The 27,901-nt window shown below is 39.8% G+C and overlaps 1 protein-coding gene across 1 annotated transcript; it reads left to right on the top strand.

The window, feature by feature from the left end:
* Positions 1-28: 28 nt before the first annotated feature.
* dcaf5 (ddb1 and cul4 associated factor 5) lies at positions 29-27,468 on the top strand. The gene is made up of 9 exons (XM_028438900.1): positions 29-449; positions 5,377-5,520; positions 7,899-7,935; positions 8,014-8,153; positions 8,660-8,789; positions 15,721-15,934; positions 20,469-20,535; positions 21,545-21,672; positions 25,569-27,468. The coding sequence occupies exons 1-9, from the start codon at positions 242-244 to the stop codon at positions 26,721-26,723; spliced, it is 2,223 nt and encodes a 740-aa protein (XP_028294701.1). The 5' UTR covers positions 29-241; the 3' UTR covers positions 26,724-27,468.
* Positions 27,469-27,901: the final 433 nt, after the last annotated feature.

Genomic DNA, 27,901 nt, shown 5'->3' with positions numbered 1-27,901 from the left:
GTAAAGGGTGTTTGTGTTTTGTGGGGAGGAGAGTGCTGATGCAGACTGACAGCCAGGGGGAGAGAGAGAGAGAGATCCTCCGCCGGGGCAGGAAGCTTCAGCTGGGACCGACAGCAGCAGCAGGTATCTGTCCTCCATGATGTAGAGGCAGCACCGACCCAAAGCAACACATGTCCGGGCCGCGGCGCTGCGGGGCGTGTTCCGGTACTCCGTGTGTTGTGTGCGCAGGCTGAGGCTGAGGATGAGCGAGCTGAACGGCTGCGGTATGCGCTCCTCCGTGGGCTTTCTGTCCCGCAGAGCGCTCACCGGCCAGCCGCTCATGAAGGAGGACTTCCAGAGACGCAGACTGGCTGGCTGCACCAGCCTCTTCAAGAAGGACATGCTCGGACACTTCGGCTGTGTCAACGCCATCGAGTTCTCCAACAACGGCGGGGAATGGCTGGTGTCCGGTGAGTGACGGAGAGAGCCCACTGTGTGACCGTTAGCTGCTAACGCTAGCTAGCCACAGCGCCCTGAAGTCAGCCTCCGACCGGTTGTTAGCTTGATTGTGTGTAATTGGAGTCTTTTGTGTATTTATGTAATTCTGTATAGCTTCCTTTCATTTTGTGTGTCTTTAGTGTCCTTTTGTGTAATTCACAAATTCATTGTGTTCCTGAAGTCTTTTTGGGTAACACTTTACTTGAAGTTTTATAAAGGCTATATATGTTGTATATTTTTCTCTCATTTTGTGTATTTTGTATATCTTTCTCGTATTTTTTTTTTGTTTGTTGTTCTTTTATGTAATTCTGTGTGTTCTTGGAGTCTTTTTGCGTGTATTTCATTTTATTTTATTTTTGTACATCTTCCTTTCATTTTGTGTGTTTTTGTTGTCCTTGTGTATTTTTTGTATTTGTGTGTTCTTGGAGCCTTTTTGTGTGTTTTTATTTTGCATCATTTTCTCTAATTTTGTGTGTTTTTATTGTCTTTTTGTGTAAGTCTTTTTAAATAATGCTTTTATTTATACTTAAAAGCTATATATGTTATATATTTTTCTCTTATTTTGTGTTGTCCTTTTGTTTATATATATTTATGTAATTCTGTGTGTTTTTGGAGTATTTTTGTTATTTTGTGTGTTTTTCTTGTCCTTTTGTGTATCTTTTGTTATTCTGTGTGTTCTTTGAATATTTTTGTGTGTTGTTGCAAATTAGAGTGGCCAAAACAGGTAGAAAAGTCTTAGATGGGGTTCACTGTGTCAGTATTGGAATATTTAGTAGTAGCAATTAGTTTAAACTAAATAATGGGCATGACAAAGCATGGATGTGGTTAAAATAAGCATTAAATATAGTGAAAAGAGGTTAAAAAGGACAATAATGGTCAACATATGCAACATTAGTTGGAAAAAGTGATGGAAAGGGTTTTTAAGTGCCGAAAATGACTTGAAAGTGGAAAAAAATGTGCAGTAAAGACATTTTTGATGGAGAAGTGGCAGAAATGGGAGTAATGTAGCAAAAATGCATTAAAAGCCAAGAAAGTGATGAAAATAGGTTAAAAAAATTTCACGTTTGGTGTAATTGCAGACAAAGGGTAAAAATAATTTTTTCAAGGTTACTCGCAACCCCCTCCTATAGTCTTCGACCACAAAGGTTAAAAACCCCTGATAGAGTTAATAGTGAGTTTGAAAAACGATAGAAGTGAAAACTCTGGATTCCATATTAAACTTCCTGTTGACTAATCAATCATAGTCTAACTTCAGGACAGCCAGTGTATTAGCCGTGGCTCAGCTTTGCACAGTGAGTGGTGGTGGGTCAGTGGTCAGCAGTAGGACGTGTTAGCCTGGGGAAGGATTACAGTCATGTGACCTCAGTCTGTGGCTCTGAGCCGAGGAGCACTTTATCATCCTGAGCAGATCACACACAGACAACAGCAGTTATTATTAATGTACATGTTTCACACAAGGACATCGCACACATGCAAACCAAAGATTTGACCCAATGAGGTAAAAACTGAGGGAAAGAAGCATCTAATTCAGACCTGGAGTTTGTCCCTTATTAGGCCTGGGCAATATATCGAGATTCAGCATATGTTTTCTATTTTGGCAATACCGAAAATTACAATAGGGCTTATAACAATATATTTTAATCAGAATCAGAATCAGAAATGTTTTATTGGCCATGTACAGTTTTAAGGACAGTACAAGGAATTTGACTTGGTGGTTGGTGCACAAAACAAACAACAAAAAGAAATAAAAACTAAACAACAAAGAACAACCCAGCAACAATAATAATAATAATAATGATAAATATAAAGGATGAGGGATAAATAAAGGATAGATAGAGAATAAAGGATAAATAGGATAAATATAAATATATATATACAGTGCAGCAGATATCAGCTTATATTTGTATTAAAGTACTGGTTTTATTAGTCGCTTCTTTCTCCACAGAACTCACTCACAGGGCTCGAGACTGAGACTAAAATGGTCTTATATGCGAATATTTTTTCAGTGCGTGCAAGTAAAAATTTTATCTGGTCGCATCCGAGTACGTATGGGTGACCTTATTTTGGATGGAGCGGCTGAGCGCTTCGTCACGTCCCACAGAGGGCACTCTCTCTCTCTCTCTCTCTCTCTCTGCACTGCGGGTGAGGAGACGGTGAATGCACAGAGTATAAACACCAATGAGCCCCTTTGGAGTGCGCGCGGTCCGCAAATGGAGCCAGGCATAACGAGCCCTTCACTGAGAGCGCCCTCACATTGAGGGCAGCAGTAAAAATGAAGAACATGCCGAGCGCTGTGATACATCGTACACACTCATCAGAACCATCATGGAGGGACCAGAACTGATGGACTATGATGCCAGGCCAGATGTTTAGCTGTGGTTCTCCCAGTGCAGGGGTCTTCAACCTGCGGCTCTGGGGCCTAATGTGGCCCCTTTGACTCTTATGCAATGGCCCCCTATAACTTTAAAAAACTTTTGAAATAAAGAGTTATTTTTTTAACAGAGGCTATCAATGATTAATGACAAATAAAATCAAGATATAACAATTTGTTAACCTAAAATAAATCACGTTCTGCCATTACTCAAGAGCTTCCTACTTCACCTCCTGCAACATCTACAGACCATCAACTTTCCTGTGACTAACCTTAAGTTTTAAATCTCTGATAAGATAATTAAACCAACAAAAACACTATTCTGGAAGAAAATAGAGATTTTAATTGTGTGGGAATAGATTAATTTAATCACCAATGTGCAGGTTAAATATGCATGCTTTATGTGTGGCAAGAAATTAGAAATTAGCATGTGTTGATCACATGATCATGTGTTATCAAATTCAAGTTACTTTCTGTAGCCTTTCAAATACATTAACTAAAAAAAATCTTCTTTATGTAACATTGTGTTCATGTAAACTGAGATGTGTAAGAATTTGAAGATGCAAGATACTGTTTTATTTCTTGATGTCAATTTATTTTATTTTAAACTGTTTTTAAGTTTCTATTTACATGATCAATAAAAATCAAACATTATTCTATATAATTATAACTGTATAGAATTTAATACACTATATTGTCTTTATTGAGAAGGTATTTTTCGGCTCCAGGAGGACTTTAATCCAGGTGAGATGAGGTTAAATGGTTCCTTGTAGAGTAAAGGTTGCAGACCCCTGACCAGGGGAAGAGGGATAGGAGACCCCACTATAAGAGCTGGACTTTCTGAATTGAATTCCATGGGGTGAAGCAATGCAGATGCTAAGTTGGTTATGCTACTGATAACTTAATTCAAGTACAGCCTTTCTGCAAAAGAAAAAAAACAGAATACATGTAACCTGCTGTTATGCTTTCCTGTTATTTTTATAAAAAAAAGTTACATCTTCTTTTAAAATTATATAAAATAAATGACCTGTTATTTCAGCCACTGCTTGTTGCAGAAAAACGTATTATTCACACTAAAACATAAAAACATTTAGCAAATATATCTCAAGTCATTGTCAATCTTTACTTCATACAAAACTACGGTTCGCCAGTTAAGTCAACTATTCATACAGCATGCATGGCTATGCTGTACACTACCCCTGCCCCTGCTCAAAAAAAGGAAAAAAGGGTGCGACCAAATTCTGTGCTGGTGTGACCAACTGAGAAAGTTAGTTGCACCAGTGCCACCACTGGAAAAGTTAGTGTAGAGCCCTGACTCACACGTGCTGTCCCTTAGAGCAGTTGTTCTCAACCTTGGGGTCAGGACCCCATTTGGGGTCGCAAGACACTGGGGGAGGGGGTCACCAAATGCCTTCAAGAAACTATGAATAGTTTTGTTTAACAATTTAGGCCCATTTTTGCTCATTTATTTATTTATTTATTTTTTTACCATTTTTCTGCGACTACAACAAACTTTCCATATTTTATCCTATTTTTTGCTCCTTTTAATGCATTTTTGCTACATTACTCATTTCTGCCACTTCTCTATCAAATATCATTGCCTTTTCACTAGGGCTGGGCAAAAAAAAAATCTTATTTAATCGATTAATCGAGCTTGTAGATAAAAAAACTATTTTTGTTTTGCAAATTCATGTTTAAAACAAAATAAATTATTATTTTTTGCCCGCCCCCTCTTTGTTTATATTTGTTTACCCTTTGACGAGGCTATATGTGTGCCACTGGCATGTTTATTTTTTTATTTGCACTATGCTGAGATGCTAAGGGAAAAGTTCATTATTTTTTTAATTGTAATGTTATAAAATATGTAGTTACCTGATTTCTTAATCAGAAAATGTACGCTACTGTGAAGTTGCTGTTGCACTTTTGCTTAAACCTGGGTTAAAACTTGAAATTGTTGAATGATAGAGCCTCATTTATTTTTTATTTTGGGATTATTTTATGCACTTTAACTCTCAAGGATAATCACAGCAATAAAGTTGCACTTTTGACAATATATCTGATGTCTGCAATCATTTTTAATTGCATTTAAAAAAAATCGAATTGAAATTCAAATTTTTCTTTAAAAAATCGGAGAATTTTTTTTTTATGCAAAATCGCCCAGCCCTACTTTTAACCTATTTTCACCATATTTCATGCTAATTTTTGCCAATTTAATCACATTCATGATTTGTCATGACCATTATTTGCCAGTTTAAATTAACTTTTTTGTCCCAATTGGATACTTGGATGCTGATTGTGAAATTATGTCAATGTATATTGCGATTCAATTACTGCGATTATTACTATTTTTTTCCTCACCAAAAAAACAAAGTTGAACCATACACTTCTAGAAACATTATACAAGTCATAGTTCCAAGAAACAAAGCACATAACATGTATTATTTTGCGTCTGTCTGCACTGTGTGTGCGTTTGTGTTAGTTTGAGGGAGTTGTGTGTGTAGTGACTGTGACATGTTGTTTCCCAACAGGAGGAGATGACAGGCGGGTGCTACTGTGGGACATGGAGAAATCCATCCACTCTCGCTCTAAGCCTGTGAAGCTGAAGGGAGAACACCTCTCTAACATCTTCTGTTTGGCCTTTGACAGCAGCAACACTAAGGTGTTCTCTGGAGGTGAGACACACCAGCACGAGAACAAACTGCTGGAGCACACACTGGAAACATGGGCAACATCGGCTACATAGCCAACATAGGAAACCTAGCCAACATAGGAAATAGGGATGTAACGATTAATCGTAAGGCAGTTAAAAATCGATTCATAGGTATCACAGTTCATATTGATACGCTGAAAATTTAATCACAGTACTTTTTTTAAACAGCAGAGGGCGCTATCTATTTATCCTTCTCTTGTCCAGAAGCGTAGGCGGCGAGCGGAATCGCCTTCTACTCTTAAACATGTTCTTAAATGATTCCTTACCCCTTTAGCACCGAAAGAATATCTGTACTATTACGTGAAAATCTATAAAAGTCACATTTTTCTATTAGCTCTGTCTGCTAGCATGGCATCCCTTCTTCACTGCTAGAATAGCTGCATGCCAACCGACCACCGGGTTACCAGCGCCCTCTGCTGATCCAAACAAATATCTGATGTAAATATAGTACAATGACTGTTTTTTTAAAGTCCAATTGTTAAGGCACAAAATACATTTTCAGTTGCACTTTTAAAAAGCAAAAGAACTATTATGCAGTTTTGTATTGTTTACTGTAGAACCAGAATTTAAATTAATAGGCTTCTTCTTCATTTGTATTATTCCTTTATTTCATTCAGGATTTATTTTTAGTTAAATTGCATTGTTTTGAATAGTTTATCAAGGGATTCTTTTGACAATGAAAAATAAAAAGAAAATGGTACAGTATTATCTAGTTTTTTCTCCAAAAAATAAAGGAATATTTTTCAATCATCATTTGTCTACAGTCCCATTTTGTAAAATAAATCGTGAGAGAATTGTATCGGGAGTTGAGTGAATCGTTACATCCCTATTAGGAGACATAGGAAACATGGGAAACATAGCCAACATAGGCAATATGGGAAAACGAAAAGGACAACTCATATATTTAAAAGTACAACACCCATACATAAATAACTGAAAATAAAAATATAACAAAAACACAATGAATCAAAAAACATACAAAATTACAGCAAAACACACGAAGCCTTTGTTGTTTCCTGTGCTAACACTAAAATTGCTCATTATTCTGAATTAAATGAATCTGATTTTTTTTAAAGCCTGACCTGCCTAGTCAGATTTTTGCCGATCTCAATTTATTATTATTTTTAAAAGCATACACCTTGAATATTCCAAACTTGTTTTATTGTAAAACATTGAACAATATTCACAAAAGAATACAAACGTGTTGTTTTAACTGCACATGAGGTAGTTATCTCAATTAAGAACTAAAAGTTTAGAACATTGTTCTCCAAAATACTAAATTACAGTATATCACTTTTTTTAGTCTTTCAATTTTTCACATTTTAAAAACAAATTAAACGTGTCCAACAGGTTCCACTGCAGACCTGGTTTTAGCTCTTTGCCAAAATTAAAGTGCACAGCATTATTTAGTTTTACAAATAAAAAAAAATCACAGGGTTTGGCGTAGATGATGAAATATCAATCTGCAGGACAAACTAAAAAAACATCTTAAATGACCAATAAAGTGTCCTGAGTTTTAAGTTTCCTTGTAGTGCAAAAATAAAAAAAAAATCCAAATGCAGCAGCTTTGTGGATATTTAAATGTTAAAAATAAGAATCTAAAAATAATCTGCATCAGTTTACAAGATAAAAGCTCCTAAAAGTCAAACATTCTCTCTGTAACATTTTCATGAGTCAACTAGTAATGACAGAATGAACATGGCACAGGTTGTTCACTAGTGGAAGGTTTTTATTCATGTACAAAACCATGAACTCCATTATTTTCTTCATAGTAGCTTTGCTCTTTTCACTGCTCATATGCTCTAACAGCACTCCACTGGCTCTTTGCTACATCAGCTTTAGCATTAGCTTGATTTCTGGCTTCCAATGCTCCACACTCAGCGGTGTGACGGTGTCTTATAGTGAATGAGGTAGCGTTTTGTTTGCAGCTCCATCAGGACTTATTTCTGCGTTACAGGAAATACAAATTGCGATCTTTTGTTCTCTTTTTGTGTACTACTGCCGAACTGCGCACATGCTAAGCTAACCACGCCTCCATGACTGTTGTTGTTATCCTGTGTAGCAGAGGCATGTGCAGCACACACATGCACACATGAGCTGGTGGGAGGGTCTGTCAGTCATCTCACAGCAGAAGGGGACAGTGACAGACCTTTGCGGAGGTAGAAAAAATTGGAGGAAAAGATCGGTTTCATATGCAAGGATCGGCCGATCACCAAAATGAGGAACATGTAACTCGGATCAGACAATCTCTCATGAAAGTTCCCCCTCTCAGAGCTGGAATGTTCGGTTATGATCCACATTTCGCCACTATTGACTAAATGCGGTCTGTCTGCTTTGCAGGAAATGATGAGCAGGTGATTCTTCATGACGTGGAGAGGTGGGTGAAACACTTCATCATCTTCTGCTCCACGGACAGGTTTAGCCATGGTTTAAACCATGCTTGTTGCTCCTGCAGGAGGGAAACCCTGAACGTGTTCCTGCACATCGATGCTGTGTACAGCCTGTCAGTGAGCCCCGTCAACGACAACGTGTTTGCCAGCTCCTCGGACGACGGACGCGTCCTCATCTGGGACACCAGAGAGCCCCCCCACGGAGGTGAGAGCAACTCTGTTGGCCTGGTAACACATTCAGGAGCTGATTCCTGATTTTATTTCTACCTGCTGCTTCCCTCATCTCACAGCCCAGTGTAAAGAGAGGAAAGCTTCCACAAAACGACTCATTGATGTCTCAATTAGGAACAAACTGATTTAGATTATAACAAAATAATTTCAATAATGGAAAATAACAAAACAAGTGAGCTTTGGATTATTTTAACATAATTATTCAACGATACCAGTTATTCCCAAGAAAATATACTGAAGCTTTTTTTGTTGAGTTTGTTGTGGTTTTTCTTATGATAAATTATATCACGATAAGATAATTAACTGATAGATTGAATCCTGAAGCAAATACCCATTATGTCGACTGTGCTAAAATCTCAGTGAGAATCAACAGTTATGAGACGTGAGATTAAAGTATAGTGATGAATATCAAGAGAATGGAAAGTAAAGAAAATATGTCTGGGTTTTAATGTTCCGTGTCATCATCACTTCTGCCTGTAGAGCCCTTCTGCCTGGCCAGCTACCCATCAGCCTTTCACAGCGTCATGTTCAACCCTGTGGAGCCTCGGTTACTAGCCACCGCCAACTCCAAGGAGGGCGTCGGCCTCTGGGACATCAGGAAGCCCCGCAGGTCAGTGTTGGTTCCCTGAAGGTGTTCCTGAACCTAGCTGGTGTAGACGCAGGGACAACATGCAAACCCCACTTAGAAAGACCAGCTCCTAAAATCAAACAACGGTTACCTAGCTGTGAAGAAGTGTTGCTAGCCTTGGAATCATGATGTAGCTTGACGTAATGCTGCTTGTGGGCCCTCGTTCTAATTTAGTGTAGCCACCAAAGTAAATGTACAAATGACTCCAAACACACAAAACACAACAAAAATACACATAAAAAGCAGCTTCATGTGCTTAACGCTATGTCCTGGTTGAAGCAGTTTATATAAGATATTGATTATGAGTTACCAAGCGGAGGATGGACACAGGTAACATCGGAGGCAGCTAAGTGACAGCCGGGGTCTTCAGGTGAAGACGGGAGCAACCCGACCAGATCGCCTGTATTAAATAGATGGTGCAGCTGATGTATGTGTTTCTGTGTTATTAGGGCTCTGCGACCAAATATGCGAGTATTTTTTCAGTGAAGCGAGTAAAATTTTTATCTGGTCGCATCCGTGCGAGTGCGTATGGGTGACCTTATTTTGGATGGAGCGGCTGAAAAGTGCACTATTCTCTCTCTCTCTCGCTGCATGCTGCGGGTGGGGTATAAACACCAATGAGCTCCTTTGGAGTGCACGAGGTCCGCGAACAGAGCCAGGCACAACGAGCCCTTCACTGAGAGCGCCCTCACATTGAGGGCAGCAGTAAAAAGCAAGAACGTGCCAAGCGCAGTGATAGATCGTACACGCTCATCAGAACCATCATGGAGGGACCAGAACTGATGGACTATGATGCCAGGCCAGACATTCAGCTGTGGTTTTCCCAGAGCAGTGGTCTGCAACCTGCGGCTCTGGAGCCTAATGTGGCTCTTTGACTCTTATGCAATGGTAGTGTTGTGTTCAAGACCACGCTATCCGAGACCAAGACTTGCCCGAGACCAGAATGCACCGAGACCAAGGCAAGACCAAGAGTTTCGGGAGCCGAGACCGAACCAAGACCGAGACAAGCCGAGACCAAGACCATAAACATTTTTTTTTTTTAATTTAAAAAAATATATCAATTAATAAAATTATTACAAGGTTCGACAGTTAAATAACATCTCTCTTTAATTTTAGTTTATTTTAAATACATTTGACGAAAAAAAAGGTGCCTGCAAAAAATTAACTAAAATATTAAAACTACTACTGCTACTGATAAATTCACAATTATTCTACATATTTGAAAACAAGATTTTTATGTCAGCTGAATGTACAGCAAGTGTTTAAAAGCATTTCTGCCAAGAAATAATGATTCTTGATTCTGATTCTTTGAGTTGTTCAGGTCAACAGGTCACAGATTTCACAAGATCATTTTTTAGTTTGAAAAATCCTTTACACAGGTTATTTTTATTAATTCACTTAGTTGACATAGTTTAATTTGGTTGCTGTAATGTAACTAGGATATTCAATTAACAAAGGTTTCCAGCTGTAACTGTAAAAGTGAAACTTTCTGAAATAAAACTACAAACAAGTCATCAGTCTAAAAAACATAGAGCTACAGGTAGATGTGAAACTAAATAAAACAAACTCAAACCCTGGAACAGTCATGTGACAAATCAATCAATAGTTCTTGTTGAGAATTATTATTATTATTCTGGATACAGTGGAAACAGAAACTATAAAAAATAGTTATATTGTGAACCTGTTTATATTGTGGGGAACATATTATATACATAAATGTAATTGGAGTCTAAAGCCACAAAAAACACCACTTTAAAAAGAAAATAGACTAATATAAGACCTCTTTACAGTTATTTGAGTTATTCTGCGCATGTGCATTTTGCGGCGATGACGCGCTGGTGACGACATAATCCAAGATGGCGGCGGCCCAGATGACAGCCGACACTATGTAATAAAAACCTTAAAAGACATGGATATAATGAAAAGAGTGGATGGACAGAGGCATAAACATGCAGACTTTCACACGGACACACACAGACTTATTAAATACACACGGACCTCGGTAAACAGGCTTCACAAACCGGCTGGCACTAGGACCCAGAGGCGAAGTAAGTGCGTCCCCTGTACTGCATTCACAGGCTGTAATATCACCAGTTTATCATTTTACCAGTTATTAGAGCTACTGTCTTTACCAGGGAGATAATATTTATTACTGGTGATTGTTTTCTGGAGTTTTACTGGGATTTTTACCGGTGATTAGTTCATTTCTCCCTTGCGCTCCGCGGTCCAAACTGACACCGTAGCCAGACACACACACACACACACACACACACACACACACACGTCACTCAGTCACATTAAGGAAGGTTGCAGTCATTATACGGGGTGGATTAAAGAATGAATAAACGATTGTTTTATCCCGTTCTTCTCCGTGTTATTATCACATTATAAAAAAGTTTAAAAATAGCAGGAATTAGTGCTGGTCACGAACGGTCTTGAGAGAAAATCCAGAGTCTCGAGACAAGACCGAGACCTTTAAAATTTGGTCTCGAGACCAAGACCGGTCTCGACTACCACAACACTATGCAATGGCTCCCTATAGCTTTAAAAAAAAAAACCTTTTGAAATAGTTATGTTTTTTACAGAGGCTATTAATGATTAATGACAAATAAAATCAAGATATAACAATTTGTTTACCTAAAATAAATCACGTTCTGCCATTACGCAATATCTTCCTACTTCACCTCCTGCAACATCTACAGACCATCAACTTTCCTGTGACAAACCTTAAAGGGGACATATCATGGTTTTAAATCCTTCCTTTTTACATATAAATCATACAGTTGTGGTCTATATAAAGCGGAACTGCAATGCTTGGGTCTGAATTCCTCATTATTATAGCTCCACAGGCCCCTTTTCTACCCCTTTTCTGATGTGCTTCTGAGAACTCGTTTTGGTGCGGTCTCTTTAAATGCAAATGAGACACTCCATACCCCACCCCCTCTTCAGGTGACACTCGGTTCAACTCCACCCTGCTCGGCCATTTTTGTAGTTTGATAGAAGAGATACGGCTATGTAGCGGTGCATAAACTTTTTATTCAGAGGTTATTTACAAAATGTCAACAACAGAAGACTTGTCCATCCAGCTTTACATGTTAGAGCCAGAGTCGGACCCAGTGGAGCGAGATGAAAATGAAGATGATGAACCTGCAGAACCCTAACAAGTGAGCTAACACAAGCACCGAACTAACGCTAGCGCCAACCTAATGTCACGAAATGCATTTTAAGACAGTCTTTTCAAACAAAACGTCAAAATGAAATGACTAATGAAAACTTTAGACTTAAATTAAATCACGTAGGCCATATCATCAAGGATCTAAAACGAGCACACAGCACTAACATATGAAGTCTGAAGACGATGCAACTGCTAATGCTAACAAAACAATGACAGGGACGTCTTATCATCACACTTTTTAGCGTTATTTACAGCTTACCGAAGTGCTCTGTTCGTCGTCTCCAAAGATAGAAGGAATTGAACCCTCAATCAGACAAAGTCTTTCGGCAAATCCTTCTTTATACTGGTGGAGGTTGCAGAAGCAGTCATCCTTGAAGTGCTTCGCGCACACAAAAATGACCTTACCCACAGATGTGGGTACATTTCTGTGAAAAATAAAACTCAACCAGGCACTTAGAAAAGGTTCTGATACTGGGAGACGGTGTAATGAAGCGTCTGGGTTACTACATCCAACAACCAAACATTTTGACTTATCCTCTTGTAACTTCGGCATCCTTGAGCTTGGACTACAAAATAAAAGCGAGAAATAAAAATGGCGGATTGCTCGAAGTGTTGGGCCTGGAGTTGATGTACTAATTTGGCAGTTCCGCTGCAAATACTGTGATGTAATAGTTCAAAAAATGTAATAGAGAATAGAAAAATCGAAACAGATTGAAAAATATGAGCAAAACAGAATATAAAGATATCTACGGAGCACCTGAAGAGACTAATTTGATTTTTTCTGTACTTCTAAGCACTCTAAATATACAACAAAATGCATTTAAGGGCTAAAAAAGTGGATTTAGCAAGATATGTCCCCTTTAAGTTTTAAATCTCTGATAAGATAATTAAACCAACAAAAACACTATTCTGGAAGAAAATAGAGATTTTAATTGTGTGGGAATAGATTAATTTAATCACCAATGTGCAGGTTAAATATGCATGCTTTATGTGTGGCAAGAAATGAGTTATTAGCATGTGTTTATCACATGATCATGTGTTATCAAATTCAAGTTACTTAGTTTTTAAGTTTCCATTTACATGATCAATAAAAATCAAGTCAAAATAAATCAAACATTATTCTATATAATTATAACTGTATAGAATTTAATACACTGTATTGTCTTCATTGAGAAGGTATTTTTTGGCTCCAGGAGGACTTTAATCCAGGTGAGATGAGGTTAAATGGTTCCTTGTAGAGTTAATGTTGCAGACGCCTGACCAGGGGAAGAGGGTTAGGAGACCCCACTATAAGAGCTGGACTTTCTGAATTGAATTCCATGCGATGAAGCAATGCAGATGCTAAGTTGGTTATGCTACTGTTAACTTAATTCAAGTACAGCCTTTCTGCAAAATAAAAAATCAGAATACATGTAACCTGCTGTTATGCTTTGCTGTTATTTAAAAAGTCATCTTTTAAAATTTGTATAAAATAAATGACCTGTTATTTCAGCCACTGCTTGTTGCAGAAAAACTTATATTGACACTAAAACATTAAAACATTTATCAAATATGTCTCGACTACCCCCGCCCCTGCTCAAAAAAAGGAAAAAAGGGTGCGACCAAATTCTGTGCTGGTACGACCAACTGAGAAAGTTAGTCGCACCAGTGCCACCACTGGAAAAGTTAGTGTAGAGCCCTGGTTATGAAGATAAAGAGAGTTAAAACAATCCCTGCATGCATGGAAGTCCTTTTTGTGTCCAAGTGTACAACAATTATTACAATGATACTGATTGAGGGAAAAAAAGGAAATACAACAGAAAAGTCCCCCCTTACACTGCCTAAAATGCACCATAGGGGGCAACACCACTCTTACGTCAGGGCCCCTTACGCTCAACAGCGCTGGCGAGAACAGAATTTTGGTCATGTGGCCCTCAGATCAGATACAACTGTTGTCCATCTCTGTTGTAATACGTGCAGTTCAGTCAAACCAAGTTAAGTTCTAGGTAGTATGAAGCACTGCCTCCTGAATGGGCATGTCATTCTCTACAAACCTTCTTGAAAACCCCTGCGTTAGGTTAACGTGTTGCTATCCTGCTTTGTAGTACAGCTGCTCTGTCAGAGAAGGTTTGGTTAAGTCAAGCTAACAGAGAGAGATCAGGAGATATTGATCAAGCTTCGTAGTACAGGCCCTAAAGCTTTCATTCATGTTTCCATTTTGTGGTCCAAACAGAAAAATGCTTCAAGTCCCTCTCATTTTCCATCCCTTTTTGTGGCAGAGCATTACCAGCAGGGGGTGCTGCAAGTGCATACACTGAAAGAAAAACAAACCTAACGCTGGGACACACAGAGGCTTGCAGACTGTTTCCACTTCCTACTGTGACCACCAAAGTCAAAGCTATTTTAGAATGCACTTCTTAAAGTTTAATGCGGTGTCTAAAACTAGCCCATCTAAGGCCTAATGTGACCCCTAAGAGGACCATCTGTTACCTTTAACACACAAGAACATGCACATGTCATTTTCTCAACAAATGTGACTTCTAACACATATTTAAAACAAAGTTATTAACAGCAGTCGTCACTATGGTGTAAAATGTGACTGAGGTGAAAAGAACAGTTCTGAGCATCTCAGAGTGCTTCTTTTCACCTCTGTCACAAACTGAGATGCACCGTTAGTGTTTCTGCTACAGAACAAACCTGAGCCCACACTGCGTCACACCTTCACAGCTGAAACCATTTTGGAACGTTGTAGGCCCATAACTGAGCACATACAGCTTACCTCCTCCACAGTTTGGTAAAGCGCGCAGTGCGTCAAACGGCTTTTAACACTGCAGTAGGGCCGGGTGATATGGACCTACAATACCTACAGGTGTTCCAACTTTTCTTGATTACTTCCAACCCCCTCTGTCTGCATAAAAGCAGTGTTGGAACACACTGTAGTGTAGGCAGTATTGTAATTTTCTGTCTCGCCAAAATAGAAAACTCGATATATCTTGAATCTTGATATATTGTCCAGCCCTACACTGCAGTCTTTTACAGACACGCATACACTGCTGTTTGTCAGGATCCATGGATCATGTGTTGATGACAAAGATTATCCAATTGTGTTCACATTTTACAGTTCATGTACCGGTACATGCGTTATTTTTCACTCAGATATATCAATATGAATAGAACTGACTGAAAAATGTATTTAATCAATCTTGAATTGTAAACAGAGCTGTGCATGAGGAACGCCAGATTCAGAGTTAGTGCACCAGTGCGGACATTCTCCCACTACGTTTATTTTTATAATGGGAGACCACTGAGAATTCCAGGTGCCACAGCGGGGGACAGTTGCCCCAGTGGTATCTGTCATTGTGTCCTTGAGCAAGACACTTCACCCACATTGCCTTGTATGAATGTAGTGTGAGTGAGTGTTGGTGGAGGTCAGAGGGGCCAATGGCGCACCATGGCAGCCTTGTTTCCATCAGTCTGCCGTAGGGCAGCTGTGGCTACAATAATTGCTTACCACCACTAAGTTTGGAGTCAAAGAATAATGCCTTAATTCTGTAAAACACTTTGTTTATGATAAAGCGCTATATAAAATCCATTGCATTATTATTATCATTATTATAAATCACAACCTTTGCTTTTCAAGCCTCCTTTTTTGCGTAAGCAAGCTTTATGAATGAGGCCTTTGATCTTTAAAATGCGCCTGAATGCGATTGTCTTTGTTCTGTTTTGCTCACGTCTGACCACAGCTTCTCCTCCTCTCAGCTCCCTGCTTCGGTTCGGTGGCAGCATGTCCCTGCAGAGCGCCATGAGCGTCCGCTTCAACAGCACCGGCACCCAGCTGCTGGCGCTGCGGCGCCGCCTGCCCCCGGTGCTTTATGAGCTGCACTCGCGCCTGCCCAGCTTCCAGTTCGACAACCAGGGCTACTTCAACTCATGCACCATGAAGAGCTGCTGCTTTGCTGGCGACAAAGACCAGGTGAGTCGTGTGGATGGGACACATCCAGCAGAGCTGATAAAAATGTGTAGGAAAACCATGTCACACAAGACAAGAAGAAGGATCTGTTTCATGTTTCTAAAAACGATTCAAGCTTTCCTTTGCTGTGAAATATTTTAGCCTCAGGCGTCTGATTGGCTCCTGATGCAATGATTACATTCCACAGTGGCAAGTCGCTTCATATCCACTTTGCGGTTACGTGGTTTGTTCCGGAGACCATATGGGATCATTTTAGAAGATTAGGACGTGGGATGTAAAATGATTTTTGGAGCAGCAGTTCTCAGCCACCGGTCCTACACAGACATGACATCACCCTGCAGCCACGTTTACTATGTGCACATTATAGTCGTGTGTCAGCCGAGCTTGGCGAGGTTCACAGCTCATCATCATCCTGCTGTGAGCAAAGGAGGACATTTAAAGCTTGGTGTGTAGCTATTTCTCAGTGTAACAGTTCCTGCTTATTTTCTAACTCTAAATCTTACATATTGGTAAAAAACTGTCACTTTATCTGATTATTACTTAATCAAGTTTTAAATACTATGCATTTACAAATTAGATGTAGATAATAGGGCTGAGATTTATCGTGTTAATTGCAACTAATTAATTACAGAAAAATAACACTAAAAAAATGTAGTTAAATCTTTTATTTAATTATTTTTTTGCACTCCAGCTTGCACCTTGATGCTAAACATTTAGCAGCTAGCACCTCGATGCTAAACATGTAGCAGCTAGCACCTCGATGCTAAACATGTAGCAGCTAGCACCTTGATGCTAAACATGTAGTAGCTAGCATTTCAATGCTAAACATGTAGCAGCTAGCACCTCAATGCTAAACATGTAGCAGCTAGCACCTCAATGCTAAACATGTAGCAGCTAGCACCTCAATGCTAAACATGTAGCAGCTAGCACCTCAATGCTAAACATGTAGCACCTAGAACTTCAATGCTAAACATGTAGCAGCTAGCACGGACAGCGGTCCTAGTGGGAGCAGACAGTGTCTTTAATCCACACTGGACAACATGACAGGGTTCAGAGCCAAAATGAATAAGTCCATGAGTGACGAATGAACAAAGTCAGTGGATAAATGATTGTAGTGGACAGTCGACCACTCTCGGTGGTAGATGATGTGGGCGGGGCTAGAAGCACTGCTACAGATTGCCTCTTATGACCCAACTTATCAACTGCAGTGTAGAAAGACTATTCCAAACTAAATTAATCCACTTCATCGACAAAACACTTTTCTCACCAAAACAAGGTGACTGAAACAGGATGTTGTAAAGATGCGATAAAATGATACGGGCAGCCTTTAGGTTATCATGGTTTACACACGTGATCTAACTGTAAAAACATCATCCAGACATCAGTGATGGTGACTCAGAAAAAGGAAGTTGATTTCAGCAGAGAAACCAAATAGTTTAAGGTGCAAAATTTCACACAATCTCTGGATGAGTAATAGGAGGTGTTTCCAGGAGTAGAGCGAGAAGTTTCTTCTCCACTGAGTCCACAGGTGAGGGAGGATTTTCACACAGCCTCATGAAGCTGAAGGTGGGATGAGGGATGGATGCAGGGTGCAACATTCCTGTTGCACGTGTCATCTCTGCTGCTCCCCTTTCACTTCATAAGAAACCTTACTATCCGAGGCTGTGATGTATAATATTAGTTGCAATACTCGAATACAGGGGTTCTCAACCTTCGGGTCAGGGCCACATTTGGGGTTGCAAGACACTGGGAGGGGGTCACCAGATACCTTCAAGAAACAATTTGAGCCCATTTTTGCTTATTTTTACCCTTTTCCTGCAACTACACCAAACTTGCCATATTTTAACTTCTTTTCAATACTTTTTCTTGCCATTTTTTTGCTCCTTTTAATGCATTTTTGCTACATTACTCCCATTTCTGCCACTTCATCAAATGTCAATGCCTTTTCTGCATGCTTTTTTCACTTTCAAGACATTTTTAGCACATATAATCCCCGTCCACCACTTTTCCCTCTTAATGTTGCATATGTTGACCCAATATTGTCACTTTTAACCTCTTTTCACTATAATTCATGCTTATTTTTTGCCAATTTAACTACATTCACGATTTGTCATGCCCGTCATTTGTCAGGACAAACTAATTGTTTCAATATTGACACTTTGAACCCTTGTGTTTTTGGCCACTCTAAGTTGAAACTTTTAACCATAATCTGAATGCCAAATATTGCCAGAATCTTTTAAATAAAAGTTCCTATAACTGTGTGTTAGGCTGCGGCCTTTGACATACTGAGGTGAAGTCCAGGACTAAAGCTGTTTTGTGTTGTTAAATCTGCTGAAATATGCTAATTAATATGCACCACTCCTGCAGTACAGTAAAGTATGTCAATCGTGTGAAATGTGTTTGGAGTCTGCTACATGAATAAATGTGCTCTTTCCACAGTTAGCTTTGCCTTTTGAGGAGCTCCACCAATGTACACAAAATTTACAGCAACACTGAGTGGAGATCAGGGTTCTCAGTAGGAATTTTTCAAAGGGTAGGGGACCTTAGTGCAACGCTGCAGGTGTGCAAGTGTAGTAGGGTTGTCCGAGGGCATTCTTCCCCAGAAAATGTTTAAATGTATTACCCTCTGAAACAACTTTGTTCCAGCCTTATTTTAAAGCTCAAAGTTATTTGTTGAATTGGTAAAGGGTCATGATGAATGGAGAAAAGTGTGGATTATATCCTCTAGACGAATTATTCGGGTGGGCGCTTGGTATAAACAGACACGCGCAAATGGGTGTTCCTTGCACTAACAGCAAAGACCTTTTTTTTTTGCAAATTGAAATTCGCTATTATGTGGGACCTGCAGTAATATTGGGACTGTTATGGACACCACACTCATCACTTGAATATTTTTCTATTGTTTTATTTAGTTGATTGTTTTTGTTTAGTTCATGAAGCTCACTGTTTATATTGGACGGTGATTAGGGTTTACAAAGCGGAGGATGCACACAGGCAAGATTGGCTCCTAAGTGGCTGCAGGGGTCCTCATGTGAAGCCAGGGCCATCCGAGCAGATCACTTGTAGTAAATAAGTGGTGCAGCTGATGTATGTGTTTCGTGATTATGCAGATTAAGAGTTAAACAATCCGTACTGCGGTACAGATTAAAAAAAGAAAAAACTACAGAAAAGCCCCTCTACGCTGGTTGAAAAACAGCGTAGGGGCCGACATCACAGTGTCGGGGATCAAACTCACAGCATAGGGGGCCCTGACGTTCAACTGCCCTGGCAAGAACCTTGAAGATGGAACTAAACTCTAGCAAGATTAATGTTGTCTTCTTTTTGAACAGTATGTTAAGTTGAAGTTTTGTTTATTCAAGAGAGAGTTTTTTCAGGAAATTTCAGCACAAAACATGTCAGAAGATTAAAAAAAAAATCCTGAAAAACCTTTTCTGAATAAAAGAAACCTCAACTTAACATATTATTCAAAAAGAAGACAACATGAATCTCACTGGAACTATTACATGGAAGTCAAGTGAAACTTCAAAGGAATCATCAAAGACAGTCAGCAGAACAAAGACCTGCAGTTGACAGTCAAATCATGTTGGGAGATAAAAAATTCCTGTAAAACTTTGTCTGAATAAACAAAACCTAAACTTATCATGTTTTTTTCAGGCACATAGTACCATTTTATAGCATACTCAAAGAACTATGCTACCCACATTTTTTGAGAAAATGCAGCAAATATTAAAAAAAAAAACTTTCCTCTGCAGCGCATGGTCATGATGCTTCGATTTCACCTGTGTCTCTTTAAGAAACTCCAAGCTTGTTTGACACGCCCCCTTCAGTACTCGTACAACTACGCATGGATTTTGTTTACTTCTGTTTTTCGGTGAGCAGAGTAGACACGCAGTTATCTGGAAGCAGGGGAGGGGTGTGAGTTTTTGTTTTTGCGTTATTTTATTTATATTTTTTATTTTAATGAGTACAGACAACATAAGCCATGGATTTCTTACAAAAGTATTTAAAATAAGTAAATCTGCGTAGGCAGGTGCTGTGGGATAAACTAAGAAAGAAAACATAGGAGGGGGGCGGGGCCTCATCCCCAAGGCGGAGGCTCGTCCCCTCAAGCATAACAGCAGGAAAATGGCTGCTAGCAGGAGATTTAATGATTACTCAAAAATACGTGAATCAATCTGAGAAACACTGGAGGCATGTTTTTCAGAAGGGAATGACACACTAACATGAAATAAAGCTTGAAAAAGTGATTTTTACACAATACCTCCCTGTAATAAACTCTAACATTTTGTACAAAACCGACTAAAATCAGGTACAAAAAGAGAAATTGGGAGAATGGTTTAACATGGCTGTCCTGAACCTTTAGCTCACTCCTGTTCAGGGTCTGGTCTGCTGGGGTCGATCTCCAGCTGTTATTTGTCATTGTTTTATCTAAAGGAAGCATTAGATCACACTAATCTGGTCTTGTCTGATTATCAAAGCAAGCACGGGGGCTCAAGGGACGGACATAACCAATGGTCCCTTTGTGTCCTCTCCACAGTACATCTTGTCTGGGTCCGATGACTTCAATCTCTACATGTGGAAAATCCCAAAGGATCCAGAAGCAGGTGAGTTTTTAAATACATTGGTTCATGAAGCGGTGATGCTTTTGTTACTAGGGGTGTGCATTGCCATGAATCTGATAAATATGATACTGTATATCCCGATACTGAAGACATTTTTTTTTTTACTTACGAGAGCAAGTAAATGGTAACTAACTGTAATTAATGTACAAATATCAAAAACAGGTGATGTTTTTTAAACTGTTTAAGTTTTTCAAAAAAGTTTTACTTTTGCTTCTACAACAGATTCTGATTTTGTTCAGTTCTTAAATTCTTAAGAAGTCTGATTCTGTTTTGACAAAAGAAACATCCAAACCAAATAAATGACTCCAAAAGAAACTAATGGACTCCAGAAACACACAAAACCACAATAATACACAAAAGGACTCCAAAAAACACAAATAAAATCATAGGATAAAAACTATAAAACAAAACATTCACAAAGGGACAACAAAAACAAGACAATGACAGAATAATGCAAAAACATAAATGCAATGGGAAAAGACAGAATAACTACAAAACAACATAGATAAACAAAAATGACAGTAAAGTATTTTAAACAACATTAAAAACACACAAACTCTTTGTTGAAGGCATCTGGTGACCTCCCAGTGTCTCACGACCTCAATGGGGTCCTGACCCAAAGGTTGAGATAACCTGTCATAGACGTCACACACAATAGTTTTTCATTGGGAACTCTAAAATGAAGCTTCCTAAGCAAACTCAGGAATTTAAGCTGTACATAGTTCAGTCCATGAAGAAACGGCCCAAAAATGCAACAATCCAAGACTTTTGTGCTACCACCTGAACGTCATGTGCGTTTCCTTTCCATCAGAGTTAGTCACTCTGAAAATATGCTGCATGAGGCTTGTTGATATCGGCCAATGAGGAAGTGTTTCATTTCACAGCCTGCATTTTCCCTCTCACACACAACCCTTAATCAGGATAATGAGTGGTGTTCTATTTCAGTGAGTTTTGTCATCCTGCAGCGCATTGACAAACATTTCCTTCCTAGGAGGCCCCGGTCGTGTGGTGAACGGGGCTTTCATGGTCCTGAAGGGTCATCGCTCCATAGTGAACCAGGTCCGCTTTAACCCCCACACCTACATGATCTGCTCCTCCGGGGTAGAGAAAGTCATCAAGGTCTGTGCACTTAACATGTTTATTACCAAAAGTCTGCCTTACCTTCTAATAGTTTTACAGTGTGTGATGGTTCACAGACTGGGCACCAATACAGGCTGAAAAATGAGCCACACAGCATGAATATACCAATGTAGATGTCTACAGACAAAGCTACAGAACTTCCACTGGGAAAACAAAGATTTTCTGTTAGAGATTAATCATTTATGCATCAGTTTAGCATTTAATTTACCTAATCAGACTCATTACAGGCTGTTAAACTTCCTGAAATCATTCCAAATTTACTTAATATGGTTAATGGTGTTAATTATTGTCATTAATTTTATATTTATACACAGCAGAAATACACAGAACAGAATAAGTGCTGAGATCATTTGAGATTTGACGTCCAGCCGTTAGCTACACAGGCTAAAGCTTACATTAGCCCACCTGTTTTACAGTGAAAAATATGGTGGAAATGTGTGATATTGTCCATAAACATGTGAGTGAGGCTATATTTAGTGTCATTGCAATGTCTGCTTAAAGGGTACCTGGAGCGGAAATATATATAACAAAAAATGTGTTTATTGTATTGCCAATAGACAAAATATGTACACCTTTTTAAAAAAAAAAGAAAAAACACGTTAAAAGGACTTTTTACAACAATTTTATACCTTAGTGCATAAACTGTGGAGAGACGAAATTTTGGTCAGGATATTTGACTAACAATGATCCAATGGATGAATCATTACACCATTAGTGAATGCAGTACAAAGCGTTGGTCCACTTTGTGTCTCTGGGTGTACTCACACTGGCAACCAAAGCCGTTCCTAACCAGCTCTGTGCATGTGTGAAACCATGGGGGGCCATTGTCTGGCCTGCGTAGGTGTGAACTGCACCACAGGAGGGGTAACGGCCCGATGGTCCTGCTGGAAGGGGTGGTCCAAACAGCGTGCCAGACTGGCACGGTTGGCCGCGCATGCGCAACTCGACTCGCGCGCAAAATGTGATGACGTTGGTACCACGCGACGCTTTACGGCACATAAACATCCGCATTCCGCAATGATAGCGGTGTCAGAAGTGCTCGTTAGCCGATGAAAAGTTCAGAGTTGGCGTTACCTGATATATATGAAGAACACCACAGAGAACTCATGGAGGAAGAGAACAACATGACCGTCAGGACTTCTCTTTGTTCAGCCGACAGCGGGACAGTAACGGAGTGTAGCAGCTCATCATCAGGTCCGGGTATTTCCGAGGGTATAAATATACATATAAACACATATTACTGGTATATTAACCCATAAAACCAGAAAATATGGAAATGGGACATTTTACTGCTGCAAATGTGTAACATATTACTGGTATTTTGTGGACAGGACACATGTGGTTGGCTATTACATAACCCAGAAAAAAATGGAAATTGGACATTGTACTGCTGCTAATGTATAAATAATATAAATATATATTGTATATGGTGTTTCAGTGTTCTGGGACACATACTCACAAACTCTGTAGAATGAAAATAAACACAGTGTCTTGGGGAGCAAAGTGTAGTGTATTAATTTATTCATCTAAATGTAACCAAAAACAGAACATCGCAAATACAAGCCCAAATAAATGAAATGTCTGAAAGAAAGGGTAATAATTTTTCAAACAAAAATCAATAAGCCAGAAATAAAGTGCAACCTTTTGCAAAATGTAACATGAACCTTAAAAACAAAACATTTAAACATTGGAAGTACAAGGATGGGAATATTATGACAGCAGAACCTGGAAAAAGACTGCAAATTGTTGCAACTATTTATTTATTTTTAATCTTATTTTAGTTCTCTTCTTAGGTCGTGTCGTGTTAGTGCAAATGTGGCAATACCAATTTTCAGTATGTGGAGTTCCTGTTAGTCCTGCACAACTATAATGAATTGCTCAGAAATCTACATGTGTCCTGTTCTCAAAATACCAGTAATATGTTACACATTTGCAGCCGTAAAATGTCCCATTTCTATATTTTTTGGTTTATATGGGTTAATATACCAGTAATGTGTTTATATGCATGTTTATACACTCAAAATTACCATGGAATTTTGGGTTTTACTCGGACCCCTCATCATCACGTCTCTGCAGAAGAAGACCCTCCGCTGCACCTCAGCACTTTAACAACTCACTAATTTCATAATTTAAATAAACTATTTCTACCTTTGTTTTTCTGTTTGCATGTCATTTGCTTTGTATTTAATAAAATGGTTTCTCCAGCAGTTGGTTAAATCTACACATTTATACTGTATGTAATGCACATACAGTATAAATGTGTAACAATAATCAGTAAAATTAGCTGTAAACACATTTTTAGAACTAAATATAAAGTTATGCTGTGAACAGAAAGAAAGGAAGACGAGCCAGATCATTCTAAACTTTAGAATATAATACAATCATAACTTTTAATCATAAAATGACTCTTCTCAAAACAACAAACTTGGATATCTTTGTCACACAATAGCTAAGCTTCCAGTGAATAATTTACAAAAAAAAAAAAAGATCTCAATGTCACCATCAGTGAACTTTTTTTTTATTTGTAAATTATTCACTGGACATTTCTCTGGTGGCGTGTGCAGTGGTTGTTATTATTATTATTGTATGAAGCCAACATTACTGCAGCTCTGCACATCATTGTTGTCCTGTTAAAGTGTTTTTATACAAAGACTTAAAAATAATCTGAAATTAGTGCTGACTCAAGTAAATCACCTTTATTATGCATTATAACAACCTGTTCCTTAAGTCTCTAAATTATTGAAACAATAAAAAACATCTCCTAGAAAATAAAATTACAGAACATTAAATAATCATTTAATATACATTTCAATAAATAAGTGCATCCCATGGTCCCATGTTGACTCTGAGCTTTATTCTGTCTGTTGTCTGTGGAAGTGATGGGTCTAGACCAGATGATGGAAACTAGGGTCAGCTCATAGTTTTAATGTCCAGGGAGGGGCGTGTCCACTCTGCATGGACTTAAAGAAGAAGAAATAAAAGAAGAGTTAGATAATGTCATGTTCATCAAAAGGAAAACTGAAAGTAATGGAGATAAATATGCTCAGATGGACACAGACAGACAAAGTTTAAACAAACACACAAATACTCTGTCCTAAACTGTCTCACACATTAAAAGCATCTATTTACACTTATATTAATGTACACAAAGACTAGCTCCACAAAATCAGAACGACATTTATTGATCCAGAAATTAAACTGATCTTACCTTTATAGGCTCAGTTTCCTCCTTTGTTTTCAAATCCATTTGAACCTCCATTCATGGTGGTTTTTATCGTCAGTGTCTTTCATTTTCAATAAATCCACCGTTATTTGGTCTGTTTTAATCTCTTTCTTTCTCACTCACTTGGTTCTCTCTGTTCCTTGTGTCGATTTCGTCAAAACAAAGCGGCATCTTTAATGTTTCCGTTACGTGTGAGTAAAATTACCGCAATGTATCGACACTGGCTGTAAAGAGCAACTTATTATCTTTCATAAACTGGTGGAATTTCTCCGATAGAACAAATATGATTTAAATTAACGTGATGCGTTCAGGGGCCCTGGGAAACCCAGTCCGTGAAAAGAGCACGTGTCTGGGTAAATCTTGACTTATAGTTACCCTACGCAACAGAAAATATGAAATTAACAGAATGTACTGTCAACAACAAACCCAGAGTCGCTTAATGGTGACGTAACGCCATACGTGTGTCATAAATTAACGTGATGATGTGTTTCTCTGTGGGAACCGAGTTGAGCTGGTGATCACGTCCGTTCTACCGTGTCAGAAAAGGGACAGGGAGGGGGGATTCCTGCTGTGAGCTTGGAACGGCCCCAGTTGCCAGTGTGAGTACACCCTCACCTTTTCTCTCTCTGTCCTCTCTCCGTCCGTCTCCCAGCTGTGGAGTCCGTACCAGCAGCCTGGCAGTCTGGGGGACCTGGACGGTCGTGTAGAGGACAAGTCTCGCAGCCTCTACACCCATGAGGAGTACATCAGTCTGGTTCTGAACAGCGGCAGCGGCCTGTCCCACGACTACGTCAGCCAGTCCATCCAGGAGGACCCACGCATGATGGCCTTCTTTGACTCGTTGGTGCGTCGTGAGATCGAGGGCTGGAGCTCGGACTCTGACAGTGACCTGAGCGAGGAGGCCATCATGCAGCTCCACGCCAGCGGGCGGCGCTCTACACAAGCGGCACCAGCAACCCCCGTCCCCGTCCTCGCAGCCTCCCAGCACACGGCCTCTGAGAACTCCTCCTCCTCGTCCTCCTCCCTAGCTGTGCCCGAGGCTTCCGGAGGGCCGGAGCCAGCGGGAGAAGAAGTGGAGGAGCGTCAGAGGAGGCGGAGCCGACTCCAGCAGCATCAGGAGGGTTTCTTGCTCAACGACGACTCAGACTCCAGTGAGTTCTGGTTGGACCCAATGCCGCGCCCTCGCTCCCCGATCCCCAGGGACACCTCCACCCTCTCCAGCTCTTCCTCCACCTCACCCTCGTTGCCCGCCGGCGCCTCCAATCCCTCCTCGTCTACGTCCAGCTCCACCAGTGACGACGAGGAGCGCCGCAGTGCAGTCAGGCAGCGCAACGTCACCAGACGAAGGCGCATGAATGTGGTGTCCAGAGCTGGGGAGCGGCCCGAGTCTGTCCAGGTTCTGTTCGCCGCAGTGGACTCGTGCAGCTACCCTTCGCTCTCTGTTGACGACCTGTCCTCGTCATCGTCAGGAGAAGAGAGGAACTCTCTCCAAACGCTGGACGAGGACAAACATCTGAGCTTGTCGGACTTTGTGTGTCTGAGTCCAGTCATGTCACAAGATCAGGATGGAGGACGCAACAGGACGGAGGCATCGGGCGGGGGGGAGGCGTGCAGCAGCTCCGAGAGCCGCTGCAGCCCTGGTGTGAACGGGAAGCACCGGACTGTGGCGCCGAGCAGAGGACACGCGTGCGAGAGCCCCGCGGAGTCCTCAGAGTCCGAGGAGGAGACGCTGCAGGACCATAGCGCTCAGAAACGGACTCACGACGAGTCTGGCTCCTCCCCCTCAGAAAAGAAGTTTAAGACGTAGTAGCGTTTATTTTCTATGGTTTTAAAACTCTTCCTCTTCATTTCTTGGACTAATGAACAGAAGATAAAAAAAGCTCTGCATTTCTTTAGTTTAAGATGAAAGGAAACATTCTTGGAGCTGCAGCTGGACGTTGTTGGTCATTCACAAAAGTTTTCTCAGAAATCTGCAGTGTTTCTAACTGTAACTCAAAGCTAACAAAGCTAACAGCGCTAACTGCGTCTCCAAAAGCTTCACTTTGAATGTTCACTTTTGTTTTCCTCCAATTAAAGAAGCATCCGTCGTGTCTTCCTGATGCTTCACACGTTTCCTATACAGGATGATCCATGTGTTTTCTAATTATGCATGTTATTGTTTTAAAGTGTTTACACATGATTGAAAACATTTGTTCTGGAACATGTACTCGTTATAAATGAATCCTTCAGTTAATGAGGAACCAATGCTCAAACCGCTAACACAGGAACTTATGGTGCAACCATCAACTGGACAGATTTTCCAGGTTTTGCATTAAATAGATTTAATTTCCCATTCATTGCTTTAATTTCACTTTTTTATTTCTGTAAAACTGTTCATTTGTCTACCTGGATTCAGTTTGACCCTCCTTTTATCCTCAAATATTACTAACACATTTGACCAGATTGACCCGAGGAACATTTGCCACCAGAAAATGATTTTCAGATAAATGTTGACCAAGTGTCAGGCACTTTGTTTATTTGTTGAATACATAAATAACTCCTTGATAATGAAACCTTGACCTGTTCTTTAGCGCCACCATCAGGCCAAACTTTTAAATGAGAATGAATATATCTTGAATAATTTTCATCTTCAATCTTCTCGAATGTACTGATGAGATTAATGACCACACGAGTGTGAATCCTGTTGGTTGTGGTGATATCACCTTTCCTGCAGTGCCACCATCATGTCAAACTTTCAGTTTTAGAGTTAGTGTATCTTCATACACTGTATTTTTTTTAATTTGGGGTACACATTCATGACTATCACAGAATGAACCAATATTGATTGAGGTTGCTGCCCCCCCCCCCCCCCTTCCCCCCATAAACATTTATTCACTATTTCAGATGATAATGCCTCAAAATCAGGGTCCTCCTCAGCACAATCCCTTGTCTCAGACACGTTCTCTCTAGTTCACTTTCACTGTGAAAGAGCTTTTCCAATAAACT

Source organism: Gouania willdenowi, chromosome 22, assembly GCF_900634775.1.
Source record: "Gouania willdenowi chromosome 22, fGouWil2.1, whole genome shotgun sequence".
Taxonomy (NCBI): domain Eukaryota; kingdom Metazoa; phylum Chordata; class Actinopteri; order Blenniiformes; family Gobiesocidae; genus Gouania; species Gouania willdenowi.
The sequence above is the reverse complement of the archived record's forward strand: the minus strand, read 5'-3'. Positions and strand labels throughout refer to the sequence as shown.

Excerpts from the sequence above, each read along its gene's own strand:
- dcaf5 (XM_028438900.1), top strand. The coding sequence starts at position 242 with ATGAGCGAGCTGAACGGCTGCGGTATGCGCTCCTCCGTGGGCTTTCTG. Across the intron at positions 450-5,376 it reads CGGGGAATGGCTGGTGTCCG|GAGGAGATGACAGGCGGGTG; the intron begins GTGAGTGACGGA and ends GTTTCCCAACAG. Across the intron at positions 15,935-20,468 it reads TTGCTGGCGACAAAGACCAG|TACATCTTGTCTGGGTCCGA; the intron begins GTGAGTCGTGTG and ends TCCTCTCCACAG.